Raw genomic sequence first — 18,076 nt, 5'->3', positions numbered from 1 at the left:
TCATAATCTTCCGTAGTATACATGTTTCATCATCCATCATGATTTTTTAACTTATAAAATTTAAAATAGCTAAAATATAAATATTAGTTTATTTTTATTTATTTAAAATTTTATAAACAAAATTCTTTGTATTTTGATGACTAGTAAATTTACGTGGTGACAGCTTATTAATTTTCTTTAATTATTTCTTGATATTTTTTATTAATTTCGGAAGTGCAAATTAAGAATATATTTTATTCTTATTGTTTATAATTTTTTCAATAATATTTTTATTTCTTTGGTTATTTTTTTATTATTATTTCACTAGAGTAAACTTATTATTTGATTATGTTCTCTTAATTTTTTTTAACTAAAATATTAATTAGTAAAAATATCATCTAAAATATTCTTTAAACAAAAATAACCTTTATATTCATAATTTGTTCATTGGAGTCGTAAGTCCTTCTAAACTAATTCAAATGAGTTTGAATCTTATTCAAATTAACGTTTTGTTTGGCACAACTTTTTTATTGCTTTTTAAAGCAGTTTTGTAGTAAAAAAATTAAAATTTTTATACTAAAAAGTTGTTTTAAGAAGTGGTAAGAAAGTCATCCCAAACAAACCTAAGGGCATCTTCAACCGAACTCCAAACGCTTGAATGGAGCTCCCGGCCAGCTCCAGCCGAACTGCAAAATTTCCGCTATATGGCTGCGGGTGAACAGTGGGACGCCAATATTGGCATTGCACTGTTCATCTCCGCCATTTTTACCACTCTACCGAACTTGTCGCGGGAAAAAAAGAGGCGACGGTTAACTGCAAAAGGGTGAAAAACGCGTTCCATTGGAGATGAAATCACGACATTTTGTAGTTTCCGGCATTTTGGAGTGAAAAATGAGATTTTCGGTTGGAGATGATCTAAGTCACCTTGTCCTCCTCTTTACCTATAATTCTTCAACCAAATTTACATTCATCCTCTTAGCCTATAATTATTTCAAGGAAATCTACATCTAGCCATCATATATTGAAACTAAAATGCGAAACTAATATGCGACAGATTACTTTAAAATAAATAAATCTCAATTTGGAATTCCAAACATAAATAATGAAGCTCTCATTTTCTTTATAACTAATATTTCATTTGAAATAATTTTTTAGTGCTTTCTAAAGCAGCTTCTTAATATAAATATTTCAAATTCAAAAATTACTTGAACAAGCTAATAATAAACGAACACAAACATGAACACTCCTATACTCGGCTCGGTTCGGTTCATTTGCAGCCCTAGGTTGAAGTGATTGAATCTTGTTTTCTTTTTTAAAGAGAAATATTTGTTACATCACTCAAGTTTTAGTTGAGATAATTTTTATTACTTTGTAAAATAATTTTTTAGTATAAAATTTTTTTGAAAGTACTAAAAAGAATAGTTATCAAAAAGTGTCCTAGACGAAGCCTTTAGGCTTTATTTGAGATGACTTTCTTAGTGCTTCTTAAATGAATTTTTTAGTACATAACAAGTAGTAAGAATGTCTTTCCAAACGAAGCCTTATTCTACACTTGATTTATATAAAAAATTATTTTGGCCTCAATATCTCACTTGTATCATAACCTTAAATATGACATGCTTTTTTAAAAAAAAAAAAATAAGAACAGTGCTTGTACCACCTAGAAAGCCAATACATTTAGAACAAATAAATACTAATCTCAGCTAGGGGCGTAAAATTGACTCGTGAGCCGAATTTAGTGAGCTAATGAGGAAGCTTAAGTCAATCCTCACTCGACTAGTTAGCTCTCGAGTCGGCTCGTTTAAAAAATATTAATATAAGATGCACTTAAAACGTATTCACATTTAGATTTTTAAGTACAAAATTATTAAAAAAAAATTAAAATATATCTCAATTTATTATATTGAGTTATTCTTTATTATTTTTTCTTTTAATTTCTCATTTCTTTTAACATTTTATTATAATAATTACTGAATCATAGGCATTTTTTATATTTCATAATAAACTTGCCGGCTCAAACTCATAGATTTAAACTAGAGTTCAAGCTCAAACTTTATTTTAATAAAAATAAGAAGCTCAAAGTTTATTAATTAATCAAGCAAAAGTTCAAGTCAGAGTTGGCTCAAGTTCGACTCAACCATAAAATTCACAAAGCTCAACTCTTTCTCATCGTTAAAATTACAGTGGTTTTAGCTAATAAATGAAACTGTGAAGACGTCAACTGACTAATGAAGCAGCTATGCATTTACTGTAACAATAACAGTAAGTCAGTGAAATAGGAAATTACAGGTAACCTAAAGGAGATGGGTTCTGTAAGAATACTCCATCGACGAAGATAATTCAACACTGAGGGCTAAGCAATGCTCCTTTTTAGTGGAATTATCAACCAAATAACATAAACAATTAGATATTGCTTGCGTGTGATCAAAGGAAATTAACTATCTTCTCTGTCTGTCAATTATAAATTGTAGCAGGTGCTCGAAAGATAGGCATGGGAGAAATATAAAATCTTATTGATTTAGTGCGGATGATGAAAGATAATCATAAACTTCTGACTGTTATGATGCCCAAAGACAAAGAAGTATCATTATCACTCAAATAAAACTATTAGTTAATCCATCATGACATAAAATATCTTGACAACAGCAACATTGACTAATAACCTAATTTTATGATTTAAAAAAAAAAGATTAAAATAAAAAAAGAAGCAATTGAAGCATAAATCTTAGCTCTTTTGAAGCATGGAAATTACTTTGATTCAAGCATAGATTTGTAAAATCTCTTAAAAAAATAAAATTAAACTCTTTAAACTCTTAAACATTGAGACGTTCTCTTTATTGTAACGATTGGACTTTCAGTAGAAAGTCTAAAGCTAAGCATATTTATATTGGAGCACTTCAAGGATAGGTGACCTCCTGAAAAATTATACTAAGGAGATAAAAAAGTGAGACTAATACGACAAACCAGACAATAACTCGATAATTGAGAGTCTGGACTATTACAACTTTTAAGATTAACTAACACCATACAGTAGGATAAAAACTTTTTGTTGCTGTTGTTACCTATTTCTCTTACATTAGTTTGATTGGATTACTTCAACGGTGCTAAATAAAGACTATGTATTGCTATGTTAGAGCCTATTGCGCACAAATTTAGTGATCCAATAAAATAAGAATAAAAAAAGACAATTTTAGTGCAAAGAAAGATAAATTCTCAATAAGAAATTATACATAGAAATTTTTATGAGTTTTTTATTATTGAATTGTCATTGTAATGAGTATAATATATGGAGATCTGTGAACTATATTGCACCGATACAAATATGGCAACACGAATACGACACAATACAGATACGGGACACGTCAATTCTTAAAAATATGGGATACAGGTATGACGCGGACACGATATTATAATTTATAAATCATACATAAAAATTAAAAAAGCTATCCAAACATAATATTTGAAACTACCAAAAAAAATGAAAGCAATATCATTTGAAGCCTTGTAGCTTATAATATCAAAATAAAAGTAAGCATTGAATGTCTAGTACAACAAGAAAAGCATAAACATAAATTGTTTATAAGCTATAGGATATAACACGCCTTCATAAATAGGTGTATCGGTACAACATAGTCAGTGAATCGCCTATAACATCATGCATTGTAGTTATCCTTCTAAAAACTAAAAGATAATGAAGCATTCCTTGCAATGAATTTTGTGAATTTTATCCGATCGACAATAGAAATTAGTTGCTACAGATCATAAATTGCTGATAGATTTTCAATCAACACAATCATCGAAGATTAGAGACACTCAATCAACACAATCATCGAAGAATCCTTCTAACTTGCTCATAGATCTTCAGAAGAAAAAAGAAAAAAAAAATCATCATCCCTAACAACAAAGGACAGTGCAAACTCCTTATTTCCAGAGTTCGACACAGAATCTTCTTTCAGTTCAAAAAAGAGGGGTTTGGAGAGTACCGTTACACCTTCAATATTATCCCCAATTTGGCCTACTCCACCCCCTCAGCTTATTTTTGATGCATCATTTGTGCTTACATGTTTAAAAAGTTGTTCTAATGGAATAAGACTATAAGGCTTCTCAAGTTCCTCACAGATGCATTTACAAGGTCAGGTACTCAAAATCGGATTTTTGAAAACACAAGCTCTCAGTCAATAGACTAAGGCTTCATTTGGGATGGCATTCTTAACGCTTCTTAAAGCATATTTTTAGTAGTTAATTTTTCTACTAAAAAGTTGTTTTAAGAAGCAGTAAGAAAGTCATCCCAAATGAAGTCTAAAATGAATTGGATATGCAAATAAATTTATTTTTTGTAATTAATTCGGAAGATTGTCATAAATTCTGGAAGAGTCTAGATTGTAAGTGAGAAGGCTTGTGGCATTAGTAGTAGACTTGTACACATATCGTCTCATATGTTCAAAAAAATAAGCAGATGCACAGGTAGAAAAAACTAATAATTCGGTAAGCAGACGAAGCATTTCTCTATCCAATTATCCAGAACAAAAAAAGTCTTAAGGTCTGAAATATTTGCAAGAAAAATTCAAATTAAAAACAGAACTACTCATTCAACAAAACTAAGTAGCAGTAAAACAAGCAGCACTGCCGCAGCAACCGCACAAAAACAGAGCAAACCTTGTCTTTTCCTCTTTTTCTTCCTCTCATGCAAAGCCTCCGCGAGTTGCCCCGTTCCCTCGTTCACAAAGCTCTTAGCACAGGCCATATGCCCTTCAATATCATTTAATTCCTCTCCCTGTTTCTCCACCAACACAGCCATGTCCAAAAATATCATCTGCAATTTATTTAAGCTCCTTCGTATCTCCTCCACAGCTCTCCTCCTCTCCTCTGCTTCCAAACCCAACTCACTCTTCTTCCCAACCAAAACCAGCTTTTCTCCTTCATTTCCATATATCATTCCATCAATCACTTCCTCGTTAGGCAATTCCCCTGTTGCAGCAAAGTACCTCCTCTTCAATCCTTCTCGATGATCAGCCACAACTTTCTCCCTTAGTTCTTGGAACTCATTCATCATTCCCCTTAGTTTATTCCTCACGGCTCCAGTGACAAAGATTCTGGTTCGATCGACTGCACTGCCTTCGGCAAAAGCAGGGGAGATTTGGCGGTTGGCTGTGTTGGATTCATCGAGGACTTTGAGTTGGAGATTGATGATGTTAGCTTTGCGGAGGATGTTGACCATGTCGGAATCCATTTGGTCGGCCATACCGCGGAGGAGTTTGGGGCTGTGTATGGACTTGGAATCTTGATTGAGGCGGTGGAGGTCGAGTAGGAGATTGGAGATGGATTCCATTTCTGTTGTGATGTTTGTTACTTCTTGGAAGAAGAGGGATAGGTTGTCTTCCTCGGCACCTGTGTGGCGACCAATCTCTAGGTCATCTTTGAGGGCTTGTTTTTTTAGGTCCGCGTAGTTGAGGAAGGATTTCGTCATGAGATTGTTCATCTTTTGAGGGATTGAGGGAACAAGAACTTGAAATGAGAATTTGAAAGAGAGGGAGATTCTTACTAGCTTTGGAGAAGAATGGACGTACGTTAGAAAATATGAGTGAGAGAGAGAGAGAGAGTGGGGAGAAGGGAGAAGGAGAAGTGCGAAGTGGAAGCGAAGGGTTGAAAATTTGAATTTTAGGGCAACGTTATGTGATTTGAAAAAAGGGCGAAGGGGAAACGAAGAGTTTGAAGTCTTGATTCTTGAATTTTTCCGTAACGTTCATATGATTTGAAAAAACTGCGACGCAAAGAAGGAACTGTAGCTGTTAGAGCCTCCAAACGGTGCTTTCTTTTTAATTTTTTCCTCACTAAAGAAATTAAGAACTTTATTTTTAATGCCACAAATTTAAATTTAATTTCAAGTGATGGGAACTAATATAAAGGCAATGATTTTGAAATAGAAAAATATTTTCAATATTGTTTTTATCTACTTTTTCATAAAGTCAATATTAATTCTTGTCTTAAAATATAAATTGAAAAAAATAAGAAAAAGTTTGATTTAACAAGTGATTAAATAAAAAGAGAAATGAAAAATCACTAAAAATCCAATTGAAATTCACTTCATAATTTAGAAACATATTTCAATGAAATAAGAAATGGTTGTTAAAATAAATAATGTATTTTACAAAAGAAAAGAATAAGAAAAAAATCATCAAAAATAAATAAACAATATCTCATGCCATTGCAAGGAGATGAATTGTCCTAAAAATTATTTTTCATACTTACATATCATTTGAGGAATCAACATCCAGCCGAACACAACATTAAAAAGGTATTAAAAATTTCTAAAAATTTGATCCGAAAATCTAATACTCAAAGAGTTTAAGGTAAAAATATAATTTTTTATTAATTCAAGTAACCTGAAAATTTATATGAAAGTTTAACGTTTTATTATGACTAATTATTGTTAATAGATAATTACTATAATTATTAAAATGAAATTAGTTTTCTGAATAGATGCTTGAGAGGCATTTTATGGAAAGAAAAATTTATGTGAGTTAGCACATTAATTGAAGGAACAATGTCTGTGTGGGGATTAGGAGTAGTGGAAAGGAGTAGAAGAAAAGAGCATTAGAAGAAACATGGAGGAGGTATGAAACTTTAATGTTTATTGTTACCTTTTAGATTTTCAAAAAGTTGATAAAAGAATCTAAATCAATTTACCTAATTGTATTTTAGAATTTATTGGGTATATGCATAAGGAAGGTTTTGAGGTAAATTATTATATTAAATATAAGTTGATGTTATATAATTTATTTGAGTAATAAATTGTCTAATTTATAGAATTTAAAAGAGGTGTTTGTAGTTTACTTACAAGCACAAAAGAGTAGGAGGCAGGGGATTGGAGGAGATAGCTCGTTAGGAAGGTAAGTTATGTAAATTTTAAATTACAAAAGCAAGAATTGTTAATTATATATACATACAATGTCACTTGACTTATTTAAAGAGATAAATGCATTAAAAGAATTTCAATTAGTGAATATGAGCATACATTCAAGTATTCATGTACAAGCAACTCCATGTACATATGAATAATTGGATATTGAAATAAGATCAAGTATAATTATTTAAAACTTTTCTTAGTTGGTAAGATTATGGAAAGAAGTTTAATTCTTTACCTATTGTAGATACAGTCTTTTTATGCAAATAATATAACTGAGAGATTATTATATATATATATATATATAAATGTTATGTTTATTAATGTGACACTCTACATTACTGATAATGGGTATCATGGATTGTTACAAAAGTGATATCAAATAAAATATTTAAGATTCTAAGGATTTAATTACGAAAGCTTAAGCAAACTTAGTGTTTAAGAGAAGAGAATTAGATTTAATGGAACTATTGCAGAGTTTAGGAGAGATTGATATTTCTAGGTTAGTAATAAGTCTAACTTCAATCTTGCTTGCCAGTAGCATATAAAGTAACATATTAATGTGTGTGCATAATTTCATGAATGTATAATTTATAATATAATGCATTGCAGATATAATGACTGAAAGGGTACCTAAACGGACTAATGATTTGCCATCTCAATATGATATAACACCTTAGGATCCTAAAAAGGTTACACCAGTAGAATTGAAGGCAGATCATCAAAAGTGGATAATGTACATGTAGTGTCTGACCCAACCAGTATAATGTCAGGAAATATGATGCAAAAGCAGATGATAAATATGATAATATAGATGATGAAAAAGATGCAATCTCTCGTAGGATCTGCAAGACCTAATGTTCTACTTGCAACTATTCCAGTTACTCCTATAACTCCTAGTAGCAGTACAATACAAAGGCAGGTGCTCATGTCAATATGAAAGTAGATAAGCACTTAAAACTCTTCCGAAGTTTAAAACTGTCTTTTATTTAAAGGAGAAGTAAATGTCAGAACTGTTGAGGATTGCATTATAAGGATTGAGAAAATTTTGATTGGAATGAGATGTCTTGAGAATATATGTGTATCCCTTTCAATCTCTATGTACGTTAGAAGGTTAGGTAGAATGATGATGGAGGGGACAACAACTGGAAAAATTTAATGGTTGAGTAGAGGATTTAATTACTTGGGAGGAATTCAAATAAGTTTTGAGGGAGTAGTATGTTTCTCCATTAGCAACGCAAGCGATGCAAAAAAGTTGTCAACCTTTGCTTTTATTCAATGTGAAGCAGAATTTACATTTCTATCGAGGTATGCCCCAAAGCTTATCAGTACTCCTATTGAAAAGTGTTATAGATTTTTGAAGGGCCTCAGAGATTCATTGAGACAACCTTTAATTTCTCTATACATAAAAAAATTTGTTGAATTATTTGAAAGTGTTAAACAATTAGAGCATGATATAGATATGATTAAATAGAAATAGAAGGCTGATAGTAAAAAGAGGCCAATTGATCATCGGAGTGGTCAATCAAAAAGATAAAAATTTCATCAGGATCAACAGCAGCAGCCTACAGGGTTTTGTGTAATACCAGCATGTATAAATTATGGGAAATCTCATCTAGGAAGACGTCTAATGAACTCAAAAAAAAAAAAAAATATGTGTGTAGGGAATTAGGATACATCATCAAAAACTATCCAAAAAATACTTAACGAGTTAGAGAATTAAAATGCATTCAATAGACAAATCATTACGAAGGTGCTAAGCCACAAATGAATCAACCAGCTTTTGAGATAAAAGGTGAAGCCTCAGGGGAAGCAGTGAGATCAGCACCAACTCTTGTGTTTGCTTTAACTTCTCAAGAAGTAAAGAAATCTTTTGAAGTAGTGACATGTACTATAAATATTTTAGATTTATTAGTTAAAGTTCTTTTTATTATGGCACACCTCATTATCTTATGTATGAGATATTCTGTGTAAAAAACTACATGTGAAGCCAAATATTTTTAATTCTGGTTATATTCGGTTACTTGTGGGTAATTCTTTAATCGTCAATGCATCATGTTCAGTTAATATTATGATAATTGGTAGATAATTTCAATCAGAATTGATAATACTTCTATTAGTAGAGTTTGAAATCATTTTAATAATGTGTTGGTTAGTCAAATACTTTGCCACCATTGAATGTTGGAAGAAAAAGTCAAATTTAATTTGTCAGGAGAAGAGATTTTTTTTTTAGTGTGAAAAAGAAGTAATTTCTTCATTCATTGCTTCTAGTCAAGTGTATAAAAAGTATAAGAGTAGGTGAATTATTTTTTTGGCAAAGTTAGAAGCTATTAAAGGGATGAGTGATGATATAAATTTCATTCATATAGTGAATGAATCTGTAGATATTTTCTTGAAAGAATGGAATGAAAAAGGCTTTTATTATCAGAACCTTGAACAACCTTGAACATATCCAATTATAAAAGCACCTTATATAATAGTAACTAAGAAATTACAAGAATTAAATAGTTAGTTGACAGAATTGATTGAAAAAGGCTTTAATTATCAGACCCAACTTTATTGTTATCTTTTAGATTTTCAAAATGTTGGTAAAAGATTCTAAAGTAATTATACCTAATTGTGTTTTATGATTTATTAGGTATATGCAATAGGGAGATTTTGAGGTAAATTATTATGTAAATATAAGTTGATGTTATGTAATTTACTTGAGTAATAGATTGTGGAATTTATAGAATTTGAAAGAGGTGATTATAGGTTACTTACAAATACAAAAGAGTAAGAGCTGGAAGATTGGAGGAGACAACTCGTTAGGAAGGTAAGTTACGTAAATTCTAAATTACAAAAGCAAGAATTGTTAATTCTGTATAAATACAATGTCACTTAACTTATTTGAAGAAATAAATGCACTAAAATGGTTCCAGTTAGTAAATATGAGCATACATTCATGTATTCATGTACAAGCAACTGCATATCCATATGAATAATTCGATATTGAAATAAGATCAAGTATAATTGTTTAAAACTTTTCTTAGTTGGAAATATTATGAAAAGAACTTCAATTCTTTATCTATTGTAAACACATGATTTTTATGCAAACACTATAACAGAGAGATTGTTATGGAAGTATGCAATAATATAATGCATGTATGAATTATGAATAATTGGACTCGATCTACTTAATATCAAATTATAAAAGGTTGACTATAAAATGATATGATGCCTGCCTTGTAAGTGGGGCAAAAGGGACTCAGGATAAGATACAAGCATAGCAGGTGGGACAAAAAAGACCCCTAAAGAGGCAAAAGAGATATCTATGTAGTTCAATAATGATAATGTCAGGCTTAACTATGCTCCATTGAACATAAGGAAAAAATTAAAACAACCATACTTGATCTTATTTCAAACTTCAATTATTCATATAGATATGTAGTTACTTGTACATGAATACTTGAATGTATGCTCATCTTCACTAATTGAAATCCTTTTAATGAATTTATCTCTTCAAATAAGTCAAATGACATTGTAATTAATTTTTTTTTCTTTTGAAAATTAGAATTTACATAACTTACTTTCCTGACGAGCTATCTTCTCCGATCCTCCACCTCTTATTCCTCTGCGTTTGTAAATAACCTACAATCACCTCTTTCAAATTTTATAAATTCCATAATTTAATGAAATGTATAACATCAACTTATATTTAACATAAAAATTTATATCAAAACCTCCCTTTTGCATATACCCAATGAATCCTAAAATTTAATTAGGAATAATTTCCTCAGAAACTTTCATAACCTTTTTGTAAATCTAAAAGACATCTATAAACATTGACATACAAACAAATTGCTTGCCTATTTCCTTTTCTTTATTCCCTAAACTTTCCTTCTTATTATTCCTTCGCTGTTTATTACTCCCACGCAGTCACTGTTCCCTCGAAGCAATTACTCACTCACAGTAATTGTATTCTCACATCAATTGCATTCACACTGCAATTTCTCTCTCACGCAGTCATTCAACGGAAAAATTATTACATCCGGACATAATATCGAGCATATCGAGTGTGTCGAGCGCGGTACCGAGTGCTGCACCGAGCACGGTACCGAGTGCTTTAGTGACGTGGTATTTTGTTATTGGTCTATGGATGCATTCGGTGTCCGGACACAATAATTACTCAAGGACTCTAATAGTCGTCGTTATTTGCACTACCGAGCACTTCCAACACTATGTTGATCTCTCCTTCAACTCACTGTGTCGCACTCTTCAATCTTAGCACTGTGCCGAACACAAGAATATTGGCTGGGGATGCAGCTTATCCGTGCACAAAAAATGAAAAAAATAGGAAATGAAAATAAAAATGATTGTATCTTCAATGATACGAAATTTTAAATGATGCTCCCGAAATAGATGATTTACGAAAAAGAAAAAAAATAGAAATCTTTATATTAAAGAATATTCATGACAAATAAAAACTTGTAGTACCTATGTTTATATTTATTTTTAATTATAAAGTTAAAGAATAAATCATCACAATTCATGCACCATTTTTTTTAATTTTCTATCTTATACAATTGTAATTAACCACTAAATTTTAATGACAGAAAACTCAACCCGCTTAATTAAATATTTTAGGTAAACCCGCAAGTAATTTACTGATCGAGAAAGCTTCATGTACAAAAGAAGAGGTTCAAATCAAGATGGATAAGAATGATATTATATTTGTTCCAACTGAATTATGATGATTAATATCTCTTTCCAATATTTAGATGTTATTTATTTGATTATTTAGTTAATGCTGAAAGAACTAAATTACGTCCCACTATTATTCCTGACTTATGCTTTGTTTGGGACGGCTTTCTTATTGCTTCTTAAAATAGCTTTCTAGTACAAAAATTTTAATTTTTGTACTAGAAAGGTGCTTTAAGAAGCAGTAAGAAAGCCGTCTCAAACACAGTCTTAGTGTTCCAAATACTTGGGTTGGATCATGACACTTAAGTGCTGGATGGGTAGTCTCTTACACAACTCACTTTAGCATGTTGGTTGAAAGCTTAGGCTTCCAACTTAGAGGCTTTGGATTCGAGTCTTTGTGTATATGTTGTGTGTGTTAGTTTGCCTTAAATAAGACTCGAACCCACACAACGTTAAAATGAGGGAGATGTCAGAGAGGCAAAAGCAGGTGTTAAAATGAGTAAAATGGAACCACATTGATAAATACCATTTTCACCAAGAAAAGATCAAGCTTTGTCACCAAGCATTAACACTGTAATTCTACAAAATAATTTTATCATTCAAAACTTGAGAAATTTTTATTACATAAAATCTATGTTTGTAGGTAATTATGTCTCTTTGGCTACCTCAATACAAAGCATTTTAGAGGAAAAAATCAGAGGGGAGAGGTGGCCAAACAACTTATGGAGGGTTCCCAATGTTACCTTTAATGCACTGTTCAATTCCAAAACAAGCCATGAATAGCCAAGAAAAGGTTATTCCAATAAAGAAAATAATAATCAGAATATAAAATTACAAATTAAACGTTGCAAAGTTTGAGTCCTCAAATTGAGGAAAAGTTATTCTGTGCATACAAAGGCGAATCGGAACGCGCTACATCCCATAGCACACAGCCGCGATATACAACAAAAAAGTGACATGGCTCGTTTTGATTCACCTCCAGACGACATCCGTATCCACAGAATAATTTTACCAAATTGAGGGGCAAAAGTCTACAAATTTGTGCAAGTCCATCAAATATCTCCTTCCAAAAATTTGTGATCATCACAGCGGTATGTGGCACCTCAATATTTATGCAATCAACTTTCAAGAATAAGGATGATGAAGAATTATGCAAGTTGGAAACATGAAGTTTATTAACTCTTTTAATTTACAAAAAATATATTTTAATACTAATAATTGATTGAATGAGCATATTAGTAAGCTAATCGTATAAAATAGTCCCAAACAAAGTATTGATCACTCTTTGCTCAAGTCTTTACACTTTCTGACAATCGTATAAAATATCAAAGATTTCTCACTCTAAATTCTCTCTCAACTTCTTTTTATTTCCCAATCATTTTTGTCAGTAAACTCTCATTATATTTCTTTTTCTTTTCTCCTAAACAGGTTTTTGATATTTTTTTTCTAATGAACATGCAATTCTTGCAAGGGTAACTTGAACAAGCATTTTTCAAGCAGCCCACACATAGCATCATAAAAGTTTCCTGGAACCTCCTCTCTACCAGATACATCTGTTTTCTTGAGATAAGCTAAATTAAGAAAAATTGAAAAGAAAAAAAAATTGTAGTTACAATTTCAAGGTGAGTGTTAGGCTTTGATGCGAGAACAGGCGGTCGGATGGTAAAATCATAATCTCATTTTCTAAATCAAATTAACGAGCCGCCACGCCGGGTCGTGACAGATTTATCTTGAGATGAGATGACTGGAATGAGAAGGTCCTTTGCTGAATTTATTAGCTCTCTTCAAACGCCATTGCCGGTATCTCCATGCCACCTGAATACGGGTGGCAGCAACATATCTCCAGTATGGTGACTCGTATCTGTTGGTTCAGAAAAAATAAATAATTGTCAATGCAACATCTCAATATCTACTAAATCCATCATATTTATCAAGATTTCCGGCTAAAAGTCTGTTTTGTCAACATAAAAGGTTTGAAATATAATAAGCAATACTCTATAAATGTGCTTGTTCGTTTTATTGGTACACTTAGGGTTAATTTGGACATTTTGCATCTAAAACGGTGTTTTGGGCATGAATAAGCAGACAAAGAAAAAATTTTGTAACTGCCAAAAAACCGATGTTTATTGACAAGTAATTACGATTAAATTTTGTTTCCAAACAGTTCGAAGTAACTGATTTTGGCGTATCCAAACGGAGAAAGGAGGAAAAAAAATTAATCAAACGAGCCCTTAAAAACGAGGAAACTTAAAATCGGATGAGACTAGCTAGGTCTAAAAGTATAAGGGTCTGAGAAAAATGAAAGCACTAATCAAATCAGGTAAATATTAGCTGAAGTTTTGTTTTTGAAATCATTTGATGCATCAATTGTTTTTGCATATTCGAGTCCGAATGCTAGCCTTTCACCTTCATCATCATCCTCATCATCATATTAGCCTTAGTCTAACTAGGAAAATTTTCTGTGAAACAACCAAATCTTGTATATTTATCAACTAGATCATTTGCTCAAAACTTGCTTATTCATAAATCCTTTTTTACCATAAAAGAATTTTTTGTCTATTTCCTCCTTGCAACCATATTAATCATCCTACTTATACTACAGGAAAATCATCCATTTCCGACAAAAATAGGCTATTACCAGCGGTCAATCTGCTGGCTTAACTGTCAAAATTTCCGCCGGTTTTCTAACCGCCGGAAATGCCACCGGTTTAGATCATTTTCCAATAGTGATAACAATGTTGGGAAAAATATGATTATCCTTCAACCACACATCATGAATCCACATAGCTATGGGTTACAATCTTCATACAGTTTTAGCTTGGCTACTATCCCTTTGGATGAATACAATACACTGCTTAAATAATCAAAAAGCGTCTCACTAAGTTTCTCAAGTCATCTCTTTCCCAAGTTCTGCAACTTCCGTCTCTATTTGCATGTCCCATGTTTTATATTCAGGTGCATCCTCCATATGATAGAGAATTCATAATTATTTTATTCATTACACAAATTTACCCCAAGCTTTATCACCAATGATTTCCCATCCTCTGACTGGAAAAAGTATTGTTCACCCTTCTTGAAACCTTATTTTCTCGATGTGTTATCGCTCCCAAAATTTCAATAAAATTTACTAGAACCTTAAAATATCTCCATAACCATTACTGAGCTTATTATGTTTTTTAGGATCCCAACTTCAACAAGATGATTAGTGGAGGTGTTGAATAAATTTTACTATAACCTCATCTACCCTTTCCTCCACTAGTATTCCTTATTAATAGCATTGCTCCTTGGGTCAATATCGTCATACTTCAGGAATTTATCACTTCTGTCAAAATTTTGAAGAATTGAGTAACCATCATGTGACATTCCTATCATCCACTGGTCATTATTATCTTCTTTCTTTTGAGTTAGTTCCTTTGAATATTTTAAGGCCAAGTCCTGATTTGACTCAGTTACGATTATATTGTTTTGTTATTCTTATTGATGATAATTCTAGAGTAACTAGTATATTTGTTAAAATGTCAGCCAAAAGTACTTGTGTTCCACAATTTTTATCCCGAAATAAATGTTTAATTTTTTATACTTCACTCAAAGTGTTTTGAACTGATAATGCTTTAGAAAACATTAAACCCCAATTAAAATTTTTTGTATTAAAAATGCATTGTCACCAAACCTTATATACATATATCTCTTAGCAAAATGTAACATAACATAAAATTCAGCATCGATATCACCTGGACACCCATATTTTACATAAATATCTCCCAAAAGTTTTGTGGAGATGTGGCCCTAAATGTATGTTATCTTATTAATTGTATACAATTGACACTTCTCCACAATCAATTGCTTATCACCACTCTTTCTCTCAACCTACCTATTTTTCTTCCCAATAAAGTGTTTGGTTTTCCATGTTTTGATCATATTTTTCAGGCACATCATAAACTATCTCCTCATGTGATTTCACTGAATATTCTTTAGGTACTACTATACTCAAAAAACATATAGATGTTATGATTCTCTTACATAATATCTATGCATGCTGGTTGATATTGCATTTCATGAGATACTCTCTTTCTCGCAACTACTATTGGCCCATCACCATTTGTTCATCCTCTTGTTGTCTCGCTCCCGACCTCTACTCTACAAATGTACCCAAGATGTTCTCGACCGCAACCTCCCCCTTATCACCCCATCTAGTTCAAATATATATATCCCCTAAGATAGCCTTCATATCTACATCTTCTAAATGCACTAAGGTTAAGGTCAATTACTTGTCATTTTATTAAATCATTCATGAACTTCAATTATTTATCCTCATCATATTGTAGTGTTGTCATATCCTTATGTATTGTTTCTATTCCTAAAACATATCTAGAAGCACAACACATCATCTATGGAAAGAATCCATAGATGTTGAGATGAATGCCCTTCATAATTGACATATATGGGAATTGGTTTCCCCTCCCACTTCGGTCAAGCCAATCACCTATAGATGGGGTTTCACTCTCAAGTTTTATTTTGATGGCTCCATCAAACAATATAAAGAACAACTAGCGGCCAAAATTTTTACTTAACCCTATGGGTCACATTATTTCGTTACATTCTCTCCAAGTGTCAAACTCAACATCGTCAAAATTGTAATTTTCATAAATCACGGATAGTCCTTACTGCAAATAGATGTTGAAAATGCCTTCCTCTACAATGATCTCAATTGAGAAATCTCTAAACAAGCATCTTTGCTGACTAAATAAGATCATCAAATTCTCCGCTCTAAACAAGCGTCTATAATCAGTGAATAAGATCATCAAATTCTTGAATCTAAAAAATGCAGACATAGAAACAATCTTTCATTTCTTATTTTCCATTATTTCTGCAAATAGAAGTTATGTTTCCCTTCTCAAATGTACATTAGATGTTTCACAGTAGCTAACAATCTGCTTTCTCTTCATCAAAATTAAACATTTCAACACAAAGCAGCTGCCAATTTGGGATTTTTGGCACTACCTTCTTTATGATGCAATTGGACTGAAAAGAACTTCAATTTTTAACTCCAAATCTCCTTGAGCACAATATTTATGAAGTAATATCTATTTTGTTTGCTTCCCTTCTAAGGAGAGCTGCTGAAGGATGGAAGAGAAAAAAATTACATGAAGAAGCAATTTAAAATGTCATTTTCCTTGCAAAACCCCATCATCCGCGCAAAAAAGTTTAGAACTACAATGTTTGTCCGCATCTTCTTAAAACTTTATTCAGATTTCTTTTTTGATGTTTTGACAACTTCTGGAAGGCTATACACGATTTATTCGATTGATCAAAGAAGAATTGTGGTCCAAACTCTTGCTAGGAAAAGGATTCCACATTCCTAAATAACAAGTTACTTTAATGCCTGCCAACAATATCCTACAAATTGTAACAACCAGAATCTTCAGGTAATAGAAATCCAAACCATTATTTTTAAAATTAAATAAGCTTAATTAATACTTCATAGTAATATAATTTAAATTTACTAATAGTTAAATACTATTAAATAAAAATCAATAGAAATTTAATGCAAAATATTAAATTTCTATTTGAATAGATGCTTCCTTTGGGTTGGATAAGAAGATAGATCAGTTAGAGCAATGTGGGGTTCACTCCATAATAGACAACCTATGGGCACAGTGCACTGCTGAAGATTTCGGTAAAGTATCCAGAAATCCCTGTTCACCCGTCGGCACAGTGTCCAGAAAACTGTAGGAAATTCGGCACAGTGTTGCCTACGGGACTGTAGCATTGATCGGCATAGTGTTCCCAGTACTGTAGCAAGAGGCGGATGTTGCTTGGTAGCGGCAGCAGGCATTCCTGTGGAGAAGTTCGGCACATTGATTGGGAAGTTCGGCACAGTGCAGTAAGGATTTAGTGCAGGTATTATCAAATTAGTGAAATAGAAATTAGTGAAAAGTTGTAATCAAGATTTAGATGTGGTTAATATGAAATTTTGTGATAAACTATAGTTTGATATAAGAATGAGTATGAATTGATGACATGGTGCAGGAAGTCTAGGAAATTTAAAGGAAGAAGAAGATAAGAAGTATACTATTTATCGTTATCTTTTATGCTACCTAAATTTAGTAATATTTCTTAAAGATGATATCCTATTCGTATGGTAGGATTATTCGTATATTTATGCAGAAAAAAGGTTTTGGGATAGCATATCAAAGAAGAAGGTTACATGGTATAGGTTAGTAAGAGACCACTTGTCAAGAAGTTAAGTTGTGTAGATTTAGTTTACAAACGCCATAATTATTGATTCTACATATGTTTATAATGCTATTTGAATTGGCCAGAAAAATAAATGCTTCATGAATATTCTAATAATGATAATTAGTATATTTCAAAGTTTTTCGATATGATTGATCACTTGCATACATGTATTATTGATGTTGAAAATAAGCTGTACAATGATGAGTTGAATGTTTTCATAGTTTATATTGACAAGGCATTCTAGTATGATATTAGTGTAAGATACAGAAC

General features: G+C 31.7%; 2 protein-coding genes across 5 annotated transcripts in view; both read right to left on the bottom strand.

Moving 5' to 3' along the window:
- Positions 1-4,564: 4,564 nt before the first annotated feature.
- On the bottom strand, positions 4,565-5,446 carry LOC110111726 (syntaxin-112-like). Its single transcript, XM_020843719.1, has one exon. The coding sequence runs from the start codon at positions 5,444-5,446 to the stop codon at positions 4,565-4,567; it is 882 nt and encodes a 293-aa protein (XP_020699378.1).
- Positions 5,447-13,213: 7,767 nt separating this feature from the next.
- The window catches only part of LOC110111727 (probable cyclic nucleotide-gated ion channel 20, chloroplastic), a 47,358-nt gene continuing 42,495 nt past the window's right edge, over positions 13,214-18,076 (bottom strand). For 3 of the 4 annotated variants that reach the window (XM_020843720.2, XM_020843723.2, XM_020843721.2), the window contains one exon: positions 13,214-13,427. In XM_020843720.2, coding sequence (XP_020699379.1) covers positions 13,292-13,427 — 136 coding nt within the window. In that variant the 3' untranslated portion in view covers positions 13,214-13,291. Of the gene's footprint in view, positions 13,428-17,212; positions 17,405-18,076 lie in introns of all 4 variants that reach the window. The other variant, XR_002304913.2, reaches the window with a different exon arrangement.

The sequence above is a fragment of the Dendrobium catenatum genome, unplaced genomic scaffold (assembly GCF_001605985.2).
Source record: "Dendrobium catenatum unplaced genomic scaffold, ASM160598v2 fragScaff_scaffold_993, whole genome shotgun sequence".
Taxonomy (NCBI): domain Eukaryota; kingdom Viridiplantae; phylum Streptophyta; class Magnoliopsida; order Asparagales; family Orchidaceae; genus Dendrobium; species Dendrobium catenatum.
This window is presented reverse-complemented; position numbering and strand designations above follow the sequence as displayed.